Here is a 25620-nt window from a genome sequence, read left to right on the forward strand (position 1 = left end):
GTGAGTTGGCGCTGAGTCAGCTATACCCAAAAAGGAATAAAATTTTCCAAGTGTTGTGGGTGAGACTTGAACACCAAACCAAAGGGTAAAACCCATCAACCTTGACCACTAAGCCAAACTCTCCCTTGTGGTATTATTTCCCCAAATAAATATTTAAAGTGTCTGTATTGGCTACAACAGGATCACCTCCAACCTCTAGTCGCGAGTGCAACCTAGTTCAAAGTTCATTTCACGTGCAAAACTTTGACCAGCACGTATGGGCCACCCCGACCTCGGTTTTGTTTGTTCTTTTTGCATATGGACTCCTCTCGTCGAGATCTTCTTTCTGGTATGCTTAAAAGTGAATTTCAAGTAACTTCATTTCTAGCAGTTTCAAAAAACAGAGCATCCGAGCCTCTGTTTTGCCTCCTCACTCAACCTTAGCTCTGATACCAATTGTTGTGCTTAAGGCAACCCACTTGAACTTCTAGAAATTAAACACACAATAAATGGACACAAGATTTACGTGGTTCGGCCTCAATGCCTACGTCCACGGAGAGAATCGGAGATTTCCATTAAAACAAATAGAGATTACACAGAGAAGACACTCTCACTCAACTCACACACTCTTTACTGCCTTACACTCTCTGATTTTTTCTCTCACTCTCACAAAGATATACACTCATTTGTATATAACTTGTGTTATTCCCTTCCTTGTTTTTCTCTCTTGCAAGTTATCCCAAATATATAGAGAGAGTTGAAGACAATAGCCCATACCTCTCCCATGTGAAGGTATGGCTTGCCACCTCCCTATGACGGCTTGTCTCCCTAGCTCCTCTCTCACCGTTGTGAACATTCGATGGCTTCTCCACATTTATTGCCAACCAATTGTCAACAATTGTGGCTGCCTCTCCACATGGGTGAATTCAACAACAACAACAACAACAACGTAATCTTTAAAATTGTTGTATGTTGTGGTGAATCAATATTGATATGTTCAACAACAATTGTACAAATCATCTTTATTTACCTCATAGGCTGTATTCAATTTTTCAAAGCTAACTTTTCTTATATTCTTTGTAACTATTTTTGTGTTCATAATGTTTGGTCAACATTTTCTACTTATGGTGCTGGTCAATGGTCCATATTTTCCACAAAATAGCCAGCTCTTGCTGATTGAAACGAATGTGAGATCTACACAGGTATAATAAAAAGATTAAAAAAAAAAAAAATTAAAGACCATGGTATTGTGATAGTGATGATTAAAAGCTCATTTGACAAACGAGTTAAAAGTTAATTTTTGATTTTTAATTTATTTTGGATTACATCATCTTTCATATTTTTTACTCATTAAAAAATAAAAATGACAAAAAAATCAAAAAAATTAACTTTTAATTAACTTCTCAAAACACCATTAAGATTGATAGTAATGAATCGTGATGGAGGAATCGTGGGTATATGTGAGAAGCAGTACGGTGGGGAGGATAATGGGGTGAGAAAAAGTTGGTAGTTCCAAAATAAACAATGTTTGGGACCTTTTTTTTTTTAGGACTCCCATAATTTCTTTTGGATCTCAATTATTAATGTATGTGTAGGACTCACTCATGTATGTATGAGGTCCACACCATTAATGATTGAGATCTAAAAAAAATTGTGAGTCTAAAAAAAAAAGATCTCAATCTTTGTTGGTTCCAAAATAGTGTGATGAACTATGAGGTGGTGGTTTCAAGTAATAAGATGGGTTGCAGTCTCGAGGTGGTGGAGGTTCTAGATGATAGTTTAAAAATAAAAAAGTAAATAAAAGGAAAAAATCCTACCAAAATGATGTATTATGATTTTAACGCTATGTTTAGTGGGGGGATTTGAGAAGTGATTTGGAAAAAGAAATTAAAAAGGTAGGTGAAATGTGAATAAAATATACCTATATTAGTTTAAATGAGATTGTACTTACTACTTTGGGTCTAAATTAGCCTCTCTTCGTTGGTTTAAACCACACTTACTACTCAATGAGACTGTACTTACTACTTTATCAGAATCACACTTATTACTCAATGAGACTCTACTTACTACTTTATCAAACTTGATTTATCAACCATTTAAACCACACTTACTAGTTAATGAGACTGTACTTACTATTTCATCAGACTTGACTTACCACTCATTTGAATCACACGTACTACTCAATGAGACTCTTCTTACTACTGTATCAGACTTGACTTACCACTCATTTGAATCACACTTACTATTCAATGAGACTCTGTTTACTATTTTATCAGACTTGACTTACCACTCATTTAAGCCACACTACCTACTCAATGAGACTGTACTTACTACTTTATCAACTTGACTTATCACTCATTTAAACAATACTTACTACTCAATAAGACTCTACTTATTACTTTATTAGACTTGACTTATCAATCATTTAAACTAAACTTAAGACTACATTTACTATTTCATCAAACTTGATTTTTTTTCTTACCACTTGAATCTCGTAATTTTTCTTTTAACTACGTGAAATGTTGTTCCAACAAAACATAAAAATTTATAAATTCAAAATATAATAGAAGTCAAAGTAAAAAGAGAGAGATTTACCTAAGAAGTTCCAAATCAACAACAATTCTATCTTAAAATCTTCAAAAGTTTTAGAAATGAACATCAAATTTTGTTTATGGAATCCTTAAATGAATTTGAAATTTTCCTATATTTTGTTAATCATATATCTCATTAATTGCATTTATTGTGGTAGATGAAAAAGATACTAGGTTTCATTTATTGTCATCAAGTAAATAAATAAAAAAAATCATATTCCATAAAAATTATAATAAAATTTATGAATTTCATATTTATTTTGTACATTTTTTTTGTTTACATTCTATTTTATAAATTTTATATTTATTTTAGAGGTTAGGTGCATTTTATTAATGTTTGAATGGTAAGTGTAGTTATGTGGAATAGTAAGTACAACCATATCAAGTATAAGTGTATTTAGTTGTTGTAGTAAGTTGGAAACCACTCATTTAAACCATACTTACTATTTTATCAGACTTACTCACCACTCATTTAAACCACACTTACTGCTCAATGAGACTCTACTTATTACTTAACAATCTTATCTTCAAATATTCAAAATTTTTAAAAATAAACATAAAATTTAGTTCATGGAATCCTCAAATAAATTTTAAATTTTCCTATATTTTATTAATTATATTTCTTCATTAATTGCATTTATTATTTTTAAGTGTGGTAAATGAAATGGAAACTAGGTTTCATTTATTGCCATTAAGTAGATAAATAAATAAAAAAAATCATATTTCATAAGATGTAATAAATTATAATAAAATGTATAAAATTCACATTTATTTTGTATATTTTTTTCTTAAATTCTATTTTATAAATTTTATATTTATTTTAAAGGTTTTGAAAATTTATTATAACTTAATTTTTTAAGTTTACCTGTTACCTGAATAGCAGGTTAAGTGTATTTTATTAATAATTGAATGGTAAGTATAGTTATTAAAAATAGTAAGTATAATCATATCAAATAGTAAGTGTACTTAGTTATTGTTGTAAGTTAAAAATCACTTTTTGGTTTTAAAACCATTGAAAACTACCTTATTTTTTACGAAACTACCTAGATTTCTTAACCTGGTTTTAATTATTACCAATCAATGGTTGGATTTATTTTACTTTTAGATCTAATGGTCCAAATTTATTTATGTATGGTACATAAAAACCACCTTCATGTATCATAGAAAAATCCGCGTGCACATATACATATGCATAGCCCAAGCATTTATTGCATGACCCTATATCGTGCTCGTTCCTTAATTTATCAATTAATATTAAAAATTAATACCAAGCTTATTTTTGAAAAAATATGAGATACAGAACATGTGTTATTGTATTTATGAGAAACAACAAATTAAAAATGTTACATAATGTTTTAAAATTATTGAATAATTATTCCATCAAAATATTAATTCTTACATTTGATTAACTTAAAACCTAAAGGTGTTTGGAGTCAATATACTAATTCTATTATAAATTCTTATGATTATATAAGAGTGCAAATAAAAGTGAAAGTTATGGATTTTTGGTAAAGTGAAAGATTACAGATAAACACTTTTAGGTAATAGTTAATTAACTAAATAAAGGTGGAATGAAATTAAATGGTCATCATGTGGTGGCAGTGGTGGTGATGAGGATGACCATGGTAGTTGGAGCAGCAGTGGTGGTAGCGACGACAGTGATAGTGTGGTCATATCAGTGAATATCGATGCTTATGTGTAAACAAATTATAAATTTAACTAACATAAAATAAATTTTCTATTATTTAAAATTGTCTGAACTTTTAACTTATATTCAAGAGTCATTTAAACTTATATAAGTTTCAAATGAGCTTGATTGGGCTAGTGGTGATTGTTGGGCTTTGATACCTCTTGTGTTTATTTCTTCTAATTATGGAGGTTATATGCAGTTTATTTTTTTCCTAGTTTGGGTTAGAGGTGATTATTGTTAGGTATGATGACTGTTGACTTTCTACCTATTATTTCAACTTTTGTTGTTCAGCCTTTGTTTGAGTAGCTCCATTTAGGAATTTTTTTTGATTTTTTTGTTTGTTTGTTTGGATGCGATAATTGTGAAAGAAAAAATAAAATGATTATAATTTCGATATGATATTTTCTTATTGATAAAAGTAGTTTATTTTATCTTTTTGTGTCAATTTAGCCACTTTAACCCTTCTCAAACAAGAACTAAATTTGATGTAATTACTCTTTTACTAATTTTAAACACTGAATTGAGTTATCAATTATCACCTAAACTAAGATTTGACTATAACAATCGAACTTGATACCATTGTTGAATTTTACCAACATTGTTTACTTGTTATGTGGCCTCTCATATTGTATGATAAAGTCCCCACCTTATACATACCTATAGAGTTTGTTATACAGATATGCTAAATTCATATCAAAGAGCATTGTAGAAATCTCAATGTTACTTAGGTCAGGTTAACAATTTCACCACGGACAGCATACTTGCATTTCAAAACTTGTCAAAATAGAAAACTTGGAGGTGAAAATGTGGACTAGCATATAAATTCAAAATAGAAAATAGCCCACATTGCATAAAAGCAACCCACATTGTAACGCCCCCAAAATTAATACACAATTACATCCACAAACATATATAATTGATAGCATAAATCAGAGTCTTACTCCTTTCATTTAATATAATTAATGATTACAAGAGTTTGACAGAAGTAATTGCCCTATTGACTTACACCTTTCCAAGCATTTAACTTGGTTACAACAAAAGTGAGCTTCGCTTATTACATCTTAAGCCCTTGGCTCTACAAAAATATACAATCAAAAGATGAAGCTCTTGCTTCTGAAAATTTCTCCAACGTTATTGCCTAGGTGGAGGCATGCCATCATTACCTGAAATGTTATTCCCAAATAGGGTGAGCCACAGCCCAGTAGAAATTATCTAACACGATATATGAAACTTAGCAAAGATATAAGTACAAGTGCATAAACAATGTTTAAGTCAAACCTTTCATGATTATACTAATATTCATCAAATATCAATTTAAAACCTTAACCCATTCACTTCTAAGTCTTATTCCGGTCATGGTTCAATATCATTATTCCTCAACTATCAAACTGAGACTACAACTCAATTAATTTCAAATCAAACCACACATATGCATAAAACACTTAAAATTCCCATTTTACGGATATTTCATCTGTAGGCAGCCGTCAAACGAGACCCATGTAAACGTAGGCTATACAAGCACTACAATCGCTATTTTATGGATATTTCGTCCGCGAGCTAGGCACCCATGCATAATTTCGAGACTTTTACCCAGGACACTCCGGCCAACTTACTTATAGTGGAGTCCAACCCCTTTCTCCTCCCAAACAAACACACATACATATGCAATGTATTTAAAAGGATAATCAAACATGAAGCACATCCCCTTTTCACTTCCAAACAAACATACATATACAATGTATATAATCACGATCATATTCAATGACAACCATCAAAAGATTTGTTTCAATTACCTAGTCCACATGCAATTTTTACAACAATCCAAAGCTATTCTCCACCAATAGCCCAATACAATTATCTCTAAACAGACATTCAATCTCAATAGATAATTTATTCAAAACTTTCAAAAGAGTAAATTTATACATAACCAATTCCACCATTTAGGTCAACTCTCTCTCAATTTCGCCTTTCCAATGCCAATTTCAATTTTTGTACAAAATAATAGTTTGACCCAATTAGAGCAATTTACCCCTTTTTCCCAAATATAGGCCAAGTGCCAAAATCATCAAATTAGACATGGTACAACATCATTTTCAAGCCCCATAAACATTAATTTCACCTACACCCAAAACTCATCTTTGTATTCTAAGCACAAACCCTAGGTTTGTTTAAAACATCCCCAAATCACTCCATTGTTACACAAGAGACAATATCTAAGCTAAACATCATATAAAAGTGTAGAAAGAATCCCTACCTCCAAAGAAGAAGATGAACCCAACAAGAGAGAAACTCCAAGAATGCCGAAACCCACTTCTATTCGGATCACAATGTAGATCTTCACAAGCTCTACCTTTTTCTCAAAGGCACTAAGGTGAAAAGAAGAATGGATCTAGATGAAATCTAAGAGAGAAGGTGAAATGTAGAGAGAGAAGCTCAAGAATAAGCTTTTTGGAGAGTTTTAGAGAGAGAGATATATGAAAAAGTGACTCAAAACTTCATCTTCTCAGACTGATATTTACGCAGTCCGCTCGAGCGTGGAAAGCCACGCTCGAGCGTCAGACACTGACTCTCGCTCGAGCGTGAAACTGGATGCTTGAGCGTCCAATGCATTCTCCTAGCATCTGCAGACCTGCAAAAAAAATGCTAAGAGTTATAGATTCCCGCTCGAGCGTGAGAATGCCCGCTCGAGCGGAGAGGCCAAAATCTGAGCAACATAGGTTTTATAAAAAAAAACAACCAACCTGTTCCAAATGCACAATCACAACTCGATAACCAAAAATAGAGGGGAGACAAGGGACACAAGATATGAACAACAATACGAAAGCATTAAACCCGAATCTAGAATACCATAGATAACGGGTCAGAACCGGAATCGCTATGCATATTGCTCACCAATCATGTAATATCTGAATCTGACTACTTTATACAAAGACAAAACTCAATAAAATCATTGCACAGCCTACAATAAAGACTAGGTATAGAAAGGATGCTTATCCACTTTGCACATGAATATCATTACATAGAATGTAATGCCAATGCAGTCAGTCATAAAGCTAAGCATAACTGAAGAAAATAATCCAAGCAATGATTTATCACTCAAACATGATACAAAAAAAAAAAAAAAAAAAAAAAAAAAAAAAAAAACCTCATCATAACATTATTTGTAAGATTTTAATTTAGCACCAATGAGAAAAGACCAATGAACAATTTGGAGGGGAGCAATATGTCAAGCAAACTAAGCTACATCTAGCACACATGTTCAAGGATCAACAAAGATAAAAACAGAGAATACATGAACTTTTAATTTAGGCCAACGTTAACATTAGCAACTTCAAAAGAGATAACAACAGTATAAATTACCTCCAAAGCAAAGCCACAAGTTCTATTATATGAAGTTCCATAAGTGCAAGTAACTTGACGCAAAATTCATAATCACAAATTGAGAATAAACATTTTAAGGTGCTGAAGCGCAAGAACAAAACCTTTTGGCTTGTTTATGAGTATCAAATGATTTGATCTGGTTCAAAAGGAACTGAGCCATTCCTTGATCAGTTTGATCATTGAATAACTTGTAAAGGAGGATGTGAGCGATTTGAGGCTCCTTAGAATCTTCAGGTGATGCCTTAAGCAAAGCTATTCTTGTTAAACAATCCAACATACGAATCTACACAAAACAAAGCTATTCTTGTTAAAAAGGACACTATAAAAATAGATGGCATTATCTTAAATCAAGTAGACAACAATTTTCCAAAAAATAAAAAATAAAATTAAAATAAAAATCTAAGAGGAAAGCGAGAAATAGGACAAACATAACCTACTTATAAGCAATATGCACTAGTGACAATTATTTTGAGGCTATAGCAAATGCACTAAATTGGTAGTTAATAAAGTGCCATTTCCCGACACTACAAACAGTATAACAAAACTAACTATTTACAGCATCATGTTTACGGCATACATTAAATGCATGTTGTAGTTAGTACATTCTACAACATCTTTTTTTTCAAGCCGTTAATGTTTTGTCAAAATAGCATACATGTGATGATCGGCTACGTCGTGTGTCCCTTCACTCATTGTTTTCATTGGGTTTGTTGTGTTTGGAGGACTTTTTTTTTTTAAAATTTTAGTTCTTGTTTACTCCGGTGTTGAGTTCACTTGTTTCGGAGGGTGCGGGCTCGGTCTAGAGTGCCAGGGATTGAACCGAGGAAATTCTGAATTGGAGGACCAGGGCCGCATATGAGGGGCCTTGGGCCGCACGTGCTGGAGAGGGGCCGCATGTGCGAAAATCAGGGGATTTCTGGGCTGCACACTACATTATATGCAGGTGCGGCTGGAGGTGTGGGAAAGGATCACCGCACGTGTGGAAGGACACTCCGCACATGCGGGCGTGGGTGCCGCACGTGCAAGACTCTGCTGAGTCCAAAAATTAGCTTTTTCTTCTTTCCTTGGGTTGTGTGTATGTCATTGTTTGTATGTCACTCTCTCTCTAAAAAGCCCTTTCTCCTCCTTCTCTCTATATTTTCTACACCAAACAAGATCAAAACTTTGATTTCCCTTGATCCATTAGAGTTTTTCCCTTTGTCCCTTCATCAAAATTGAAGAGCTCCTCGAGAGCAACATTGTGTGCGGTAAAGATTGGGATTCATCACCGTTGATTTTTGGGGATTTCATCTCTTTTCTCTCTAGGAACTTGAGGTAGGGATTTTTCTTAGAGTTATAAATATACTTTTGCAAGTTTTGGGTAATTTCGAGATTTCCTCTTTAATTGTTTTGAAAATTGATTTTTGGCTCTAAAAGTTAGTGGTTTTGTAAAAGGAACCCATCTTTTGTTTCTTTTTAAAGATTTTATTGAATAGTTGAATCACATTGACTTAAGAATGATGTTTTTGGTGAGGTTTTACTAAGAAATGAAGAAATGTCTAGTTTTGGGTGAAAAACCTAGAAGTTGAGGGTTTTGGAAAATGTTGAGAATCTATGAAATTTTCTTGTGTTAAATGAAAGAGTGAGTGGAAATTTCATATTGTTGTTTGCAATATATGGAAACGTTCTTGATGTATGAGGATTTGGAGACCTTGTTTGAATTTATTGTTAAATGCATATACATATTGTGTGAGTGAATTTCTAACCGCACTACCAACTCAGTATTCAGCTGGAAAGCACTGGCAGAATGGATGGCGCCTGAATGACCTGCAACAGAAAGAAGAGATTCTGGCGGTGGTTCGTCCACCCGGGGGCACTCCGATGATTAAGTTAGTAATCAAATATCTCCCAAAAATAATCAGTTGTGCTTAACTCACTATTCTTAATATAAATTGCATACCTTAGACCCATGAGGGTGTCTCTCTTTTATAGCCAACTCAATCATAGACCCAATAGAAGCCTAGCTTCAATGGACTTCTGCTCAGTGCTTATCTTGGACTCTCCAATAGATAAAGATAAACTCCCTAAGAGCTTTATCCTTATCCAGGCTGAAGTCCTTCCTTATTCTAGGACTCTTGCCCCTTATCCGCTTATCCCGGAATCCAAAATCTTCGGAGATAACCTCGGCCTAGCCTGAGATCACCTCGACATTATGACCAGGACACGTGGCACCCCGGTTGACACGTCGGCGTCACCTTGGCCACGTGTTGGCACTCAAAAAATATATCCTCACACATATGTAGTTATGAAATGGCAAATTGTTGAGAACGCATGAAATGTGGAATTGCTGCTACACTTGGATATATATATATACATATATATATATATATATATATATAAACATATATATTCATACATGATAATTAATGAAATCGCATTGGAAAGGAAAAATGGGAATTTGTGATCGAATTTGATAAATTGTGTGGGAAATATTGTCAATGAAGGATTATTATTTTGCCTTGATATATAGATTGCATTGGCATTTCTATTATTGCATAGTTACAAATTTTGAGTTGAGATTTGAAAAACATTTGCATTGGGAAAGAAATGTGGTGAAATGAAACTATCGAAATGTTTTGGGGTAAATATGTTGGCAAGTCCGGATAGAAGTTGTAGATGGAATTGATTAAGTTGGCCTGAGTGCCCGGGGTGAAAGACCGAAAACACGCGCGAATGAGGTACCACTTCACTTCCGGTTAGCAACCGGTAAAGTAGGGTATTGGTAGTGCTAATTATGCCTACTTGCAAACACCAACCGAGGGATTACCTGAGTCGTATTTACCACCCCCTTGAATTAAATTGATAGTTTATGCATTGTTGAGATTTCAAGATATCATTGAGAATAAAGGATTTTCAAAAGATAATAATGTGATTTTCATGTCAAAAAGCATAGCATGGCATATGCATTCTTTTTTATGAGGCTTGTATAAAATGTATATACTTTGTTAAGGATTTCTCTACTGGGCTTTATGCTCACTCCTATGCGATTTTGGTGTAGGAAAAGATGTGGTGAATCCGCCAAACTAGGGCGTGGATGTCTATATTGAGAGCACGAGGCTCTATTTTGTTATGAACATATATTTTTTTTTGTAAGCCAAAGGCTATATATGTATGGGTTCAAGAAACCATCTTTTGTATAATCGGGCTTTAGCCTTGGAACATGTAAGCCCCACGAGGGCATTTTATTTATTCTTGGATTTGACGTTCTATATGCTATAGATTCATGTATTTCATACCATTGAATGTATAATTCGCATGTGGGACTATTTTGTACAAGATTTAATGATCAATGTTATGATGATTTGGGAATTGCTATTATTCTATAATTAATGTTAGTTAATGTACCTAGATTATATTGGAGAAATTTTGGAGACGTTACAACTAGGTATCAGAGCTACCGGGTATGAATACTTGGAGCTCATAGGAAGTGGTTGTTATGCCACAGTGGGTTCATTTTGTGTTATTAGGAGAGGTTTTGTATTTTGTGATTATGTGATAACATGTTTATGTGACTAGATGGGTATGGGATTGGTCATTTGGGATGTTGTTTGTGCCTATTAAATTCCTTGATGTCTTATTAGAAGGGTACTTGATCAATACTCATTCTACTAGGAATTCTTGGTTTTTCGTGAGACGAATTACATCACAAAAGGATAATCCGTATGTGCTTACATGACTAAGTGCTTATGTAGAGTGGAATTGAATTGTTTGTATGGTAGAAAATATATGAAATTGTTGTGGTCAAACGTGTGAGAGAAGTCGCGAGCACATTTGAGATTATGTGTTGAATTGTTTATCTTATTCCTTAATTAGGATGTCAAGAAGGGGTCAAACTTGTGGTGGTAGAGGTGGAAGGCGTGATAGGTCTCGCCGGGGTGTGCATGGAGTACCGGCCCATGAGGTTCCAGTGCAAGAGGAGGGGTTGGGCCAAGCTAGTGTAGTCGAGCATATAGGACAAGTAGAAATTCCAAGCACGCGGGTCAAGCCACAATGGGGGCCCTAGCCCGAGAAATGGCAGGAGCTTTGAGGGAATCGATAAACATTTTGAGGGCGGAGAACCAAGCTAGAGAGAACACCGTAGAGGCAAGGGCGAGTTTCCTTACGAGGGAGTTTTTGCAAGCCAAGTTGGATGAGTTCCATGGTGGCCCCGAGCCTAAGAAAGCGGATGAGTGGCTCGAGCAAACAGTGAAGACATTTGAGATGCTTCACATTAAAGACAGTGAGCTAAGAGTGACTCTTGTGAGTTACTACCTCAAAGGAGATGCGGGCCAATGGTGGAAGTACGCCAAGGGTCGAGGAAAGTCAATGTATGAAGCATTTGTGATGGCTTTCCAAGATAAGTATTTACCTCCCACTATTAGGGAGAGGTTGAGGCAAGAATTTCAAAACCTCAAACAACTCAATATGTTCGTGGTCGAGTTTGAAGCGACCTTCTCTAGTTTGTTCCAGTTTGCACCAGAGTTGGTGGCAACGGAAGAGCGCAGTTGCATTGAATTTGAGAAGAAGTTGAGAACCAAGATCTTGTTCAAGGTTGCTGGAAATATGATCCGAAACTATGATCGTCTTGTGGAAGCAGCAGCACACGTAGAGATTACCATGGAGGCCGAGGAGGAGAGAATCCGGGGTTCAAGGTCTAGGGGTCAAGGGTCACAGGGGGACTATAGACCCAACAAGAAGAGCAAAAACACATTTTCATCCCAGTCCCAACCACAACAGTCTAGATCCACATTTCTTTTGCCTAGTGCGGGGCTAGGGAAGAGTGCACCGAGTGGTTTTTCATGTTTTAAGTATGGCCAACCAGGTCAAAAGGCATTTGCGTGTCCACAGAAAGGAGGAGGACAGCAGATGTTGCCACCACACCACCTAACAGATCCCAGAGTCAGTCTCAGAGTAGAGGGCCAGGACTTACTTGCTATCAGTGTGGTCATCCGAGGCACATGAAAAGAGCTTACCCGTAGTTGGGAGACACATCTGGCGCATTAGGGTTGAGGCAGACTCAGAGCCACCGGCAGGCTCACTCAGTCCAGACTTCGCAAGCTAATCAAGGAGCCGCTTCGGCTCAATCAGTACAGTAGGCCTATGCTTCAAGAGATGAACAGGTTGATCAGAGGCCACAGGGGCGCGTGTATGTTGTTACCGCGCCAGAGCAGTTGCTAGGATTCTCAGTTGTGAGAGGTATTTTTGTTGTGTGCAATTCTTTGGCTAATGTGTTGATAAATACGAGTGCGTCTCATTCATTCATATCTGCTGCATTTATGTCTGTATTGGGGTTAGAGGTGGCATGGTTAGCGTCTCCACTCAGAGTAGAGCCACCAGTTTGGGGTACAGTTGATTTAGATTGGGGGTGTCGTGGTTGTGAGATAGAGGTTACCGGGCGTCGACTCCTGTTTGCTTTTGTGTTGCTAGACATGTCGAGTTTTGATGTCATCTTAGGCATGGATTGGTTATCTTTGTATCGAGCTGTGATTGATTATTACCGTCAGAGTGTTACAATGTGCACCTCGAGTGGAGATTGTTTTTATTTTCTAGGGGACTGGGTTGATAGGGTCTTGTCGCTAGTTGTTTGCCCTTGTAGTAGAAGCACGCTTAGTGGCCTCTTTGCTACTCTCTTGGATAGTGAAAGTGACGGGACCCGTGTTGAGTTGCCAAGGGTAGTTTTTGAATACTCAGACGTATTTCCTGAGGGATCTTACTAGTTTGCCACCCCACCGGGAGATCGAGTTCACCATTGACTTAGTGCTTGGCACTGCACCCATTTCTGTGGTACCATATAGGTTTGCACCCGCCGAATTGCATGAGTTGAAGATTCAACTCCAAGAGCTTTTAGAAAAGGGCTTCATTCGCCCTAGCATATCACCTTAGGGAGCGCCGACTCTCTTTGCGAAGAAGAATGATGGGTCATTGCGATTGTGTATTGATTATCATAAGTTGAACCGAGTTACTGTCAAGAACAAGTATCCTCTACTCAGAATAGATGACTTGTTTGACCAACTTAGAGGGTCTTGTTGCTTTTCGAAGATAGATTTGAGATCGGGGTACCATCAGTTGAGAGTCCGGGAGAAGGACATCCAAAAAATGGCCTTTCGTATGCATTATGGCCACTACAAATTTCTTGTAATGCCTTTTGGGTTGACTAATGCACCGACTTCCTTTATGGATTTGATGAACTGAATTTTTTGAGAATACTTGGATCGTTTTGTGGTCATCTTTGTGGACGACATCTTAATTTACTCAACCTCCGAGGAGGATCACAAGGCTCGCTTGCGGGTAGTGCTTGATTTGCTTAGGAAGCACCAGTTGTATGCCAAATTTAAGAAATGCGAGTTTTGGCTCATCGAGGTGAAGTTTTTGGGTCATGTAGTGTTAAGAGAGGGGGTAACTGTAGGCCATTCAAAGATAGACACCGTACAGGATTGGGGGTAACCCAAAAAATGTTTTCGAGATCCGGAGTTTCTTGGGATTGGTAGGGTACTATCGACGTTTTGTAAGGGACTTCTCTAGACTAGCCGCTCCTTTGACTAGATTAACTAGAAAGGGTGTCAAATTTGTGCGGAGTAAGGATTGTGAAAGGTCATTCCAAGAACTTAAGACTAGATTGACTACTGCACCGGTATTAATAATTCTAGAAAGAGGCTTGGGTTACACCGTTTATTGCGATGCATCTCAGGATGGGCTTGGTTGTGTCTTGATGCAAGGACGAAAGGTCATGGCTTATGGTTCACGACGATTGAAAACTCACGAGAAGAATTACCTCACCCATGATTTGGAATTAGCAACAATGATTTTTGCCTTAAAAATTTGGAGGCATTATTTATATGGCGAGAAGTTTGAGGTTTTCTCGAATCATAAGAGTCTGAAGTACTTATTTTCCCCAAAAGACTTAAATTTACGCCAACGGAAATGGATGGAATTTATGGAGGATTATGACTTCGAGTTATACTATCATCCGGGAAAGGCCAATGTGGTGGCCGATGCCTTGAGTCGGAAATCCATGAGTAGTTTGGCAAGTGTGGCCATTCGAGAATGGGTTATGCTCGGTGACATCAGCAAGTTTGACTTGCACTTAGGTGAGTTCGGTGAGAGTGCAACCTTGTTTACTTTGAGTACTCAACCTACCTTGATTGGCAAAGTCATAGAGGCGCAACAAGGGGACCGTGAAGTGGAGTCAATCCGAGATATAATCTCCAACGAGAAAGAAGAGAAGGGTTTGAACATTCACTTGGATTTGAGTGTACGTTATCTAGATTGTTTGTTTGTACCAGAATCTTGTAGAGAGGAGGTATTTTAGGAGTTCCATCACTCACGCCTTACAATACATCCGGGAGGCACCAAAATGTATTATGATCTTAGTCGTCAGTTTTGGTAGAGGGGCATGAAACGGGATGTCGCTTTATTTGTATCAAAGTGCCTTACTTGTCAACAAGTGAAGGCCGAACACCAGAGACCAGCGGGTTTGCTACAACCCTTACCGATAGCCGAGTGGAAATGGGAGCACATTACCATGGATCTCGTAGTTGGGCTTCCTAGAACATAGCGAGGCAAAGATGTCATTTGGGTGATTGTTGATAAGTTGACTAAGTCTATGCATTTCATTTCGATGCGTACCGATGACTTAGTTGAGAACTTGGCAGAGTTGTACATTAGAGAAATAGTTCGACTTCATAGAGTTCCTGTAACCATTGTATCGGACAGAGATCCTCGTTTTATTGCCCGGTTTTGGCAAAGCCTTCAAGAGGCGTTGGGAACTAGGTTGACTTTTAGCACTGCTTACCACCATCAAACCGATGGACAGTCGGAGCATACTATTCAGATTTTGAAGGGCATGCTTAGAGCTTGCGTCCTTGATTTTAAGGGGTCTTGGGAGAGGCACTTACCGTTGATTGAGTTTGCCTATAACAATAGTTACCAAGCTAGCATCGAGATGGCACTGTTCGAGGCCTTGTATAGCCGACCTTGTAGATCACCGGTTTGTTGGGCCGAGGTACGTGATGCACCATTGTTGGGCCTAGAGATTGTTAGAGAGACAACCGAGAAGGTTGCCCTTATTCGAAAGAGGTTAGCTACGGCTTAAAGCCGACAAAAAAGTTATACCGATAAGAGGAGATGACCTTTATCTTTCGAAGTTGGTGACCATGTGTTCCTTAAGATCTCACCAAGACGAGGTTTGATGAGATTCGGTAAGAGTGATAAGTTGTCTCCGAGGTTTATCGGGCCTTTCGAAATATTGGAGCGAATTGGGGAAGTGGCGTATCAGTTAGCCTTACCTCCACAACTTTCAGGGGTTCACAATGTGTTTCATGGTCTATGCTTAGGAAGTATGAGCCCGACCTTTCTCATGTGCTTGAATGGGTTGATTTGAAGGTAGATGAGGATGCCTCTTACAAAGAGCGACTGGTTCAAATACTAGGTACCCGGGAGCAAGTGCTACGTGGCAAAACTATACCGTTGGTAAAGGTGTTGTGGAGACACCATGGGATTGAGGAAGCAACTTGGGAATGGAAAGCGGAGGTCTGCTCCAAATATCCAGATTTATTTGAACATGCTTAAGTTGTTTTTCATTAGTATTATTCCCTAGCGTTGAGGGGAAATGTATTGGAATTGTTATGTACGTGTTGTTATGTACATTATTGTTTCAAGCATGAAGTAGTTGTGAGTTATTACTAAATTTATTGAAAAGCTCCATGCATATGTTTATCTTGGATGGTCAATGTTAGTGTGGTAATCATGATGAGAATAGTAAATGTGTGTTAAGAATTTATTTTGCGGTTTGAATTATAACAGCATGGTTGTGATTGCTAGAAACTTTTCTTTTTGAGTAGTTGATTAAATTTAGGGGATGAAATTTCTTATGGTGGGGAGGTTGTGATGATCGGCTACGTCGTGCGTCCCTTCACTCATCGTTCTCATTGGGTTTGTTGTGTTCGGTGGATTTTTTTTTTTTTTAATTTTAAATTTTAGTTCTTGTTTACTCCGGTGTTGAGTTTCAACTTTTTTCGGAGGGTGCAGGTTCGGTCGGGAGTACCAGGGATTGAGCCGAGGAAATTCTGGACTGGAGGACCAGGGCTGCACGTGCGGGAGAGGGGCCGTACGTGCGAAATCAGGGGATTTCTAGGCTGCACACTATATTATATGCAGGTACGGCTGGAGGTGCGGGGAAGGATCACCGCACGTGCGGGGGTGTTTACCGCACGTATGGGAGGACGCTCCGCACGTGCGGGCATGGGTGCCGCACGTGCGCGACTTTGCTAAGTCCAAAAATTAGCTTTTTCTTCTTTCCTTGGGCTGTGTGTATGTCATTGTTTGTATATCACTCTCTCTCTAAAAAGCTCTTTCTCCTCCTTCTCTCTACATTTCCTACACCAAACAAGATCAAAACTTTGATTTCCCTTGATCCATTAGAGTTTTTCCCTCTGTCCCTTTATCAAAGTTGAAGAGCTTCTCGAGAGCTACATTGTGTGTGGTGAAGATCGGGATTCGTCACCGTTGATTTTTGGGGATTTCATCTCTTTTCTCTCTAGGAACTTGAGGTAGGGATTTTTCTTAGAGTTATATATATATTTTTGCAAGTTTTCGTTAATTTCGAGATTTCCTCTTTAATTGTTTTGAAAATTGGTTTTTGGCTCTAGAAGTTAGTGGTTTTGTAAAAGGAATCCATCTTTTGTTTCTTTTTAAAGATTTTCTCGAATAGTTGAATCACATTGACTTAAGAATGATGTATTTGGTGAGGTTTTACTAAGAAATGAAGAAATATCTAGTTTTGGGTGAAAAACTTAGAAATTGGGGGTTTTGGAAAATGTTGAGAATCTATGAAATTTTTTGTGTTAAATGAAGGAGTGAGTGGAAATTTCATATTGTTGTTTGCAAATATGGCAACTTTCTTGATGTATGAGGATTTGGAGACCTTGTTTGAATTTATTGTTAAATGCATATACATATGTAGTTATGAAATAGCAAATTGTCAAAAACGCATGAAATGTGGAATTGTTGCTACACTTGGATATATATATATATATATATAAACATATATATTCATACATGATAATTAATGAAATCGCATTGGAAAGGAAAAATGGGAATTTGTGATTGAATTTGATAACTTGTGTGGGAAATATTGTCAATGGAGGATTATTATTTTGCCTTGATATATATATTGCATTGGCATTTCTATTATTGCATAGTTACAAATTTTGAGTTGAGATTTGAAAAACATTTGCATTGGGAAAGAAATGTGGTGAAATGAAACTATCGAAATGTTTTGGGATAAATACGTTGGTAAGTCCGGATAGGAGGTGTAGATGGAATTGATTAAGTTGGCCTGAGTGTCCGGAGTAAAAGACCGAAAACATGCGCGGAGGAGGTACCACTTCCCTTCCGGTTAGCAAACGGTAAAGTAGGGTATTGGTAGTGCTAGTTATACCTACTTGTAGACACCAACCTAGGGATTACCTGAGTCGTACTTACCACTCCCTTGAATTAAATTGATAGTTTATGCATTGTTGAGATTTCAAGATATCATTGAGAATAAAAGATTTTCAAAAGATAATAACGTGATTTTCATGTCAAAAGCATAGCATGGCATATGCATTCTTTTTTATGAGATTTGTGTAAAATGTATATACTTTGTTAAAGATTTCTCTACTGGGCTTTATACTCACCGCTATCGGATTTTGGCGCATGAAAAGATGCGGCGAATCTGCCAAACTAGGACGTGAATGTATGTATTGAGAGCACGATGCTCCATTTTGTTGTAACCATATTTTTTTTTTAAGCCAAGGACTATATATGTATGGGTTCAAGAAACCATCTTTTGTGTAACCGGGCTTAAGCTTTGGAACTTATAAGCCCCTTGAGAGCATTTTATTTAGTCTTGGATTTGACGTTCTATATGCTATAGATTCATATATTTCATACCATTGAATGTATAATTCACATGTGGGACTATTTTGTACAAGCTTTAGTGATCAATGTTATGATGATTTGGGAATTGCTATTATTCTATAATGAATCTTAGTTAATGTACCTAGATTATGTTGGAGAAATTTTGGGGGCGTTACAATACATGTCATCTAAGTCGTTAATTCATATATTTATGGCATGCAAAAGTATGTCGTAAAAAATGTATGTTTTTACGACTTGTAAAAATATGTTGTAAAATATTTGTACTTAAGACGACATACATTTTGTGTTATAAAATATTATAACTTTATGTGATATGTTAATGAATGTCGTGAAAACTTGTACAAAAAAAATAAAATAAATACAATCTGATTTTTTTATGGCATGCAAAAGTATACCGTAAAAAATGTACGTTTTACACTTAAGACAACATACATTCCATGTCCTAAAATATTAAATTTTATATGTTTTTGAATTTAGAGATATTTTAGAAAATTAAAAACTAATTTTCCTTCTAAAGTATATGTAAATTATTTGAATTTAAAAAGTAAAATATATATATATATATATATATTTAAAAACTTATGTCATACTCCCTTTCATTCAGATCCATACTTGTTTTTGTACCAAACCGTCTCATTCTCTAGAAAAGTTATATTTTAATTATAAATAATAAAAAAAAATTCTAAACGTTCTTAATATTTATAAATTTCTAGTAGATATGACAATTTTTTTTTTCCCAATAAATTAGATATTCTAGTTATAATCTAGATTTTTTTTAATATAAAAATAATTTATAAACTTAAACTTAAATCTTTTTTCCTAAAATTTTGTACTCCAGATTTTATTTATTTATTTATTAATATTGTTAAAATTACACATTCTTTGCATCTCAAATTTGTTTTTATCAATATTGTCATTTATTTTTTGAACAGATTTATTAGCCATCTGATTTAAAATAACAGTTTTTTTTTTTTTTTGAACAGATTTATTAGCAGTATGTTAGCTCACACATTTAGGCCAAGTGTGACAATTCTAAAATAATTCATCTTTTTATTTTTTTTTCATTATATCACCTCTTTATTTTTCTGTATAACTTTTCATAAAAGAAAAACAACAAAAAAAAAAAAAAAAAAAAAAAAAAAAGAAGAAAAGAAAAAAAAGTCATCCCAAACGGCCCCAATTTCTCTTTTTGTATATACGTCTCTCTCTCTCTCTTTTTCTTCTCCGTCTCTCTCCTTTCTCTCCATCGACATCTCACACAAACACACGAGCACCACCAGCGACAACCACCAGCCACTGCCAATCGATTGATTCCGAGCTTGGCATTTGAGTCTAATTCCGAGCCTTGGATTTATTCGGTGAGAGCCTTGGATTTCATCCCTTATTCGATTAATTCAGTTTCTCCTCTCTCATCTCTCTTTGATCGATTAATTCAGTTTCTCCTCTCTCATCTCTCTTTGATTTTGATTTGATTTCTAGAGTTTTGATTTTGATTTCTAGGGTTTTAATTTTGATTTGATTTCTAGAGTTTTGATTTTGATTTCTAGGGTTTTGATTTTGATTTGATTTCTATTCAATTAACCTAAATTTTTCTCCCTTGCAGTTTCATTTCAACTTTATGATCTTAAGCAGCAAGGATTCATAGAGAGACAGGAGCTAATGAGGTATTTTGAATTGTGTTGTGTTTATGGCTCTTCAATGAAAATTTCTATTGATTTGGTTATGTAACATGTTTTGATGGTTTGAATGTCTCTGTTCTTACAGAAATTGTTTCCAATTGCTAGTTGAATTTTGCTTTGTTCTGAATTTTGATGGAGATATTAGTTGCTTAGTTAGTATTATTAAATTTAACTGCTATGCTTGACAACTGATTCACTGTATGCTGTATTACTTGTACGACTATGTAATATTGAAGTTCACACTATTTCATGGGTTTTAAGAATCCTATGAGCCCTTGCCTGTGCTTGAAGATCAAGCTGATAGGACCCCACAGAAAATATATACATATATTTAGAATCAATAAGTTATGGTTTGAATGCAATTGACAATTTAGTAGTCTAGACTTGGTGCTCATCTTCATCATTGGTAAGTTGGGTCTCTCAAAGTAAACAGGAAGTAGGCAAAACCTATGACTAAGCCAGTGGTGGTGGTGATGGAAAATGCAATTGGCTCCATAACATCCCATGAGAATTCCCAGAATGTAAGACGAAAGAAGAGCCCGACCTGCATGATAGCCAACTCTAGCCCTGACCAGAGGATGCGCTGGACCTGCTTATGTGCCAGCATGTCGATTTCCTCCTTCTCCTGGAGTTTCTTTAGCTCATCCCTCCTGGGGTCATCTTCAGGTGTCAGGGCAAGGGGCACTGCTCTTCTAACCAAATCCACCACCTCAATACTTAGAAGTAAATGGAACAACAAAAATCAATTTAAGTAATATCAAATATGTAAGGCTTCTAAACAGAAAGGATCATGGCTGTAAGAATTGTGTGATTCATGATTAGATTCATACGTTTTGAGTTTCAACCAAAACGAAGTTTCACTCCTCTATCAAGAAATAAAGAGATCAATTAATTATATTAATGAACATAATTATATAGACATGTATATATAATTTGGTTATATTGATATTCATTTTATTTTAAACATTGTGTGTATTTTTATATGTATATATACATGTATAAGAATATATTATTTTTTCATAAATTATGGTTCATTATATTAAACAAAGTGCTCTTATGATTCATGATTCACTATTGTAGCATAACAATTCACGGTTCGGTTCGCTATTTGACAATAATGGAAATGACAGATAGATTGGGAGAAAAAAAACTGTTGAGACTCACTAAAATGAAAATTCATATCGTGTCAACAACTCAAGCCAATTTATCCCAGTTGGATAACCGATACAAATCTAATCAACAGATCTACGGGATTCAAGTAGGCTAAATAAAGAAAGAAACACACCATCCACGGGTCAAATGTTTCATTTCAACAGTCTAAGAGGTACACTTGCAGAAATAAAAATCACCATATGGAGAGAATAATCGTAGAAATAATAAACCTCTAAGAAGGAAGGTTAAACTAAGAAGAAAAAGAAGAAAAAGAAATGGCAATCATAATTATGTCTAGTTGGACATGCACACATTATGTATTGAGTGTACCTCATAACTTTGCATAAAACTCTCATTTTTTTTTTTCTTTTTCTGGGTGAACATAAAACTCTCATTTTATGTCTAAAATACTCTACATTAGTTTATAAACACAATTTTACTCTAAATAAATAAAGTACTTAAGAAATATGAAATCAAGCCATATTTTGGTATCCTCTTGGACATGACAATTAGATGATATGACAACACACTTTAACACAAACCTGTACACAACACTCGTACCCAAGTCCAGGTATCCATATTTGATATACCACACAAGAACTTGGTACCTTTTGAATTGTAACACAATTTAAATTGAGGCTATACCAGTAACTGGTTGGTTGCTGTAGATAGTCAAACTTGGGTTTTAATCACTTGATTTGCAAGATATCACCTATTGCTTGGTGAGGACATTGCTTGGTGCAATGGCAAAAGGTTTGGGCTGTCAGGTGTAGTACACAGGTTCAAGTCTGAGAGTAACTACTTCGTCCAATTAAAGGTGAAGGTTAGGAATACTAAGGCCAAGTTTGGCAAGTTGCCAAAAAGTCAAAAAGTTACTCAAAAAGTTAAAAAGTTATTACTATTCACCAAAAGTTAAAAATTACAGCTACACAACTCTCAATCCTAATTTTTCCCTACAGACTAATTTATACAATTTTTTAATACACATTTTTTCATAAAAAGTCAAAAAGTTAATCCAAACATCCATATTTTTTCCTCAATTTTTTAGTCCAAAAAGACAAAAAGTGCACTTGTTTAGGACCCCAAACAACCCCTGAGTAACATAGATAATTGCATCAATATAAATTTCACTGTGCACATAGCAATAGCAACGGCAGCAGTCACTATGTCAACCGAATCATTTCTGATTATATAGTTCTTCACGATCAAATGCACAATGTATGAAATTGAAAACTAAACTTTGAGAAAGTACTGATTTAATCTGTCATGACCTTATCTTGACTCTTTCATAATATATTCAAAAATATATAAAAAAAAAAAAAATTGCTTACTAGAAAGAAAAAAATATAAAAAACAAAAAAACTCAATTTTCAGAAAATTGAATTCAGAAAATTAAAATCAAACACACTGATTAAAATTTTAAATTTTGAATTTAAGAAAGAAAATAAAAGGGGAAATAATTATTTATATGTATTCATTCCATTTATGATTAAAAAAGATCTTTAAAATTTAATGCTTACATAATTTAGCACCTTGTTTTAAGGGAAAAATATCTGTTAGTGTTGTCTTCAAACCTTAATTACAAAATCAAGAAAAATATTATGATTTTGCATATTAATATTTATAAAGAATATCATTCACTTGACGATACTTTTTTACTCATACACTGAGAAGAAGTAATTTCTCCTCGTTTTAATCACCTCTACCAATGATACGAGTGTCTAAAATGGGTGTAAAGGTGGGGTGTGCTTATCTTTATTAACATTAGATTGATTGGGCTTTTCTTGATCCACGTTTTCTAGTATTTTTATTGCTATTGGTTGTGAACTTGTAATGGCTAGCATATTGTAAAATTAAGAAGGAAAAAAAATATATATATATATATATATATGATTTTTGCATTCATTCTAGATTATTCTTGTAACCAAGCACTTTCATTTATGTTTTGAAGAAATGGATGCGCAATTTCGTTGGCTTTGATTGAGGGATCCAACTTTGGCCAAACATCTTTGCTGAAAAAAGAAAAAACAAAAGAAATGGTGAGTCATTACATACATGAAGATGTGATGGTTGACATTCTTGTAAAATTACCAGTCAAATCTTTGTTGCGATTTAAGTGCGTCTCCAAATCTTGGTCCTCTCTCATTACAAATCCCAGTTTCATAGCCAAGCATCTCACTAACAGTAACAAAAAGGAAAATGGTTGCCTCTTCGTTCATAGCATTGAACCCAAAGATGCAAATAACTTTCCTAGAAAATCTACCTTTGCTGTGTGTCGTGACAAATCCCTCACGGTTCCAGTATTTGAATATCTTGGTCTAAAGTTGAATGCAAAAGTGCACGTTATGGGTCCTTGTAACGGGATTTTTTGTCTCTTAACCTATTGGAATTCTGTAGCTCTATGGAACCCAGCGAACAGAGAATCCAGAGCTCTTCCGATACAAACATTCCCCAACTCCATTCCTCCAAGAATGGAACTCGAGAGAAATGCTTTTGGGTTCGGGATGGATCCTTTCACTGGTGATTATAAAGTGGTTTCAATTAGGATGTACACCTGGGGTTCTGGCCTTGATAATGATATTCATCCATCAAGTTTCCCTAAACACATTGCTATATATTCATTGCGTGATGATTCTTGGAGAGATTTCAAGGGTTTTTTTCCAGAATGTAGTGTTTCTTCCATTTGTGAGTTCTACACTTACATGGATGGAGTTTACTACTGGAGTGCATGTAACAAAAATGATGATGCTACGAAACTCTCATTTCATATGGGCTACGAGGTGTTTCAAAACATATTGGAGCAAGATGAACCGGTGCCGTTCAAAGGGATACAAGAGCTAGGTTGTCCTCACCCAGGAACTAATCTTGTCGGACATTATTTTGGAGTCTACAATGGCTCTCTTGCTTGGATACAATCTTATCCAACACATTACGTGGCACCAAACGTTTTCAACATTTGGGTATTGAAAGAAGAACATTGGACAAGAGAATTAATAGCTGGACCCTTTGAAGGAGCAATTCCGCTTGGCTTTTGGAAGAAAGGTGAGTTCCTCATCCAAGTTGAGGACGGGCATTTGTACTTGGTAGACCCTATTACCCTTGAGATGAAGGATCTTCGAACTGTGGCTTCTCAGGCTATTGTTTACCATGAGAGCCTGGTTTCAGTTCAGAGAAGAGACGAAGAATTTGATCATTCATATATTACACTTCGTCTTAAGTTCGATATTTTCTACTGATATGTATTTGGATTTTCAAATTAGGATGTATTTGAATTTTAAAACTACTCATTTGAGAACTTTCTTTTTGAATAATTTCTTTTGTTTTAAACATCAAGCATGTTTCAGTTTTGATAATTTTGGTTTCACTAAAATTTTCTTTTTATATCAATTTAGGTTTGCTTGCTTGAATCAAACTGTAGTTGAATTATGAAAAAAAAAAAAAAAAAATTATAACCAAAAATCACATAAGGTAACACTATAATAAATCAAATCAAAGACTAAACCAAAGGTACATATGTTGCACACTCCAAACAATTTTCCTTTAAAATGTTTAAACTTAAAGGGTTTATTTTTTTATTTCTTTAGATAGGGTAAACTTAAGTTACTATAAAACAAACCAAAATATATATATATATATATATATATATTCTTTATCAAAATTTAAATTAATAATGTTTTATAATGAATGCGGCCAACTGATCTCGAACTCATTATTCTACACAATTTAAAGATTAAACGGGTTTAAAATCAATCTAATTTTATTTATTTTAAATTTAAAAAAAGGGGAATAATACCTTAGTGGAAGGCAGAATCAAAATTAGGGAGATGACACTCAAATATTTTAAATAGCCTTCATTTAGAATGTGGGTCAATTTTTTGACTTTTTGAATTTTTTAACCTGATGTTAAAAGCCTTGTTCAGAATAAGCTTTTTGATTTTTATGATTTTTGTGAAAAAAAAAATGAAATGATTATGGTTTGGATGTAACATTTTATTTTATTAGGCTAAAAAGTCTATGTTGTCTTGTTATAACTAAAATAGCCCAAACCCAACCCAAATCTAAACCTTCATGCCAAATATAGCCTTAGTAACAAAAGTAGTAACGGTCCAGGGATTTTTTTTTTTTTTTTTTGGAGTTAAGGTGCCTCACGGTTTTAATTGTGTTGGAGTCTTGTTTGGGAAGTATGCTATTTTTGTTTGCTATTTGATTT

At 35.3% G+C, this 25620-nt stretch overlaps 1 protein-coding gene across 1 annotated transcript; it reads left to right on the forward strand.

Moving 5' to 3' along the window:
- The first annotated feature begins 19685 nt into the window (after positions 1-19685).
- LOC114304260 (F-box/kelch-repeat protein At3g23880-like) lies at positions 19686-24763 on the forward strand. The gene is made up of 3 exons (XM_082887110.1): positions 19686-19937; positions 20183-20243; positions 23362-24763. Exons 2-3 carry the CDS (start codon positions 20239-20241, stop codon positions 24644-24646), a joined length of 1290 nt encoding a protein of 429 aa, XP_082743236.1. The 5' UTR covers positions 19686-19937; positions 20183-20238; the 3' UTR covers positions 24647-24763.
- The last annotated feature ends 857 nt before the right edge of the window (positions 24764-25620 follow it).

The sequence above is a fragment of the Camellia sinensis genome, chromosome 9 (genome assembly GCF_055761805.1).
Source record: "Camellia sinensis isolate YWXY chromosome 9, ASM5576180v1, whole genome shotgun sequence".
NCBI classification, from domain to species: Eukaryota; Viridiplantae; Streptophyta; class Magnoliopsida; order Ericales; family Theaceae; genus Camellia; species Camellia sinensis.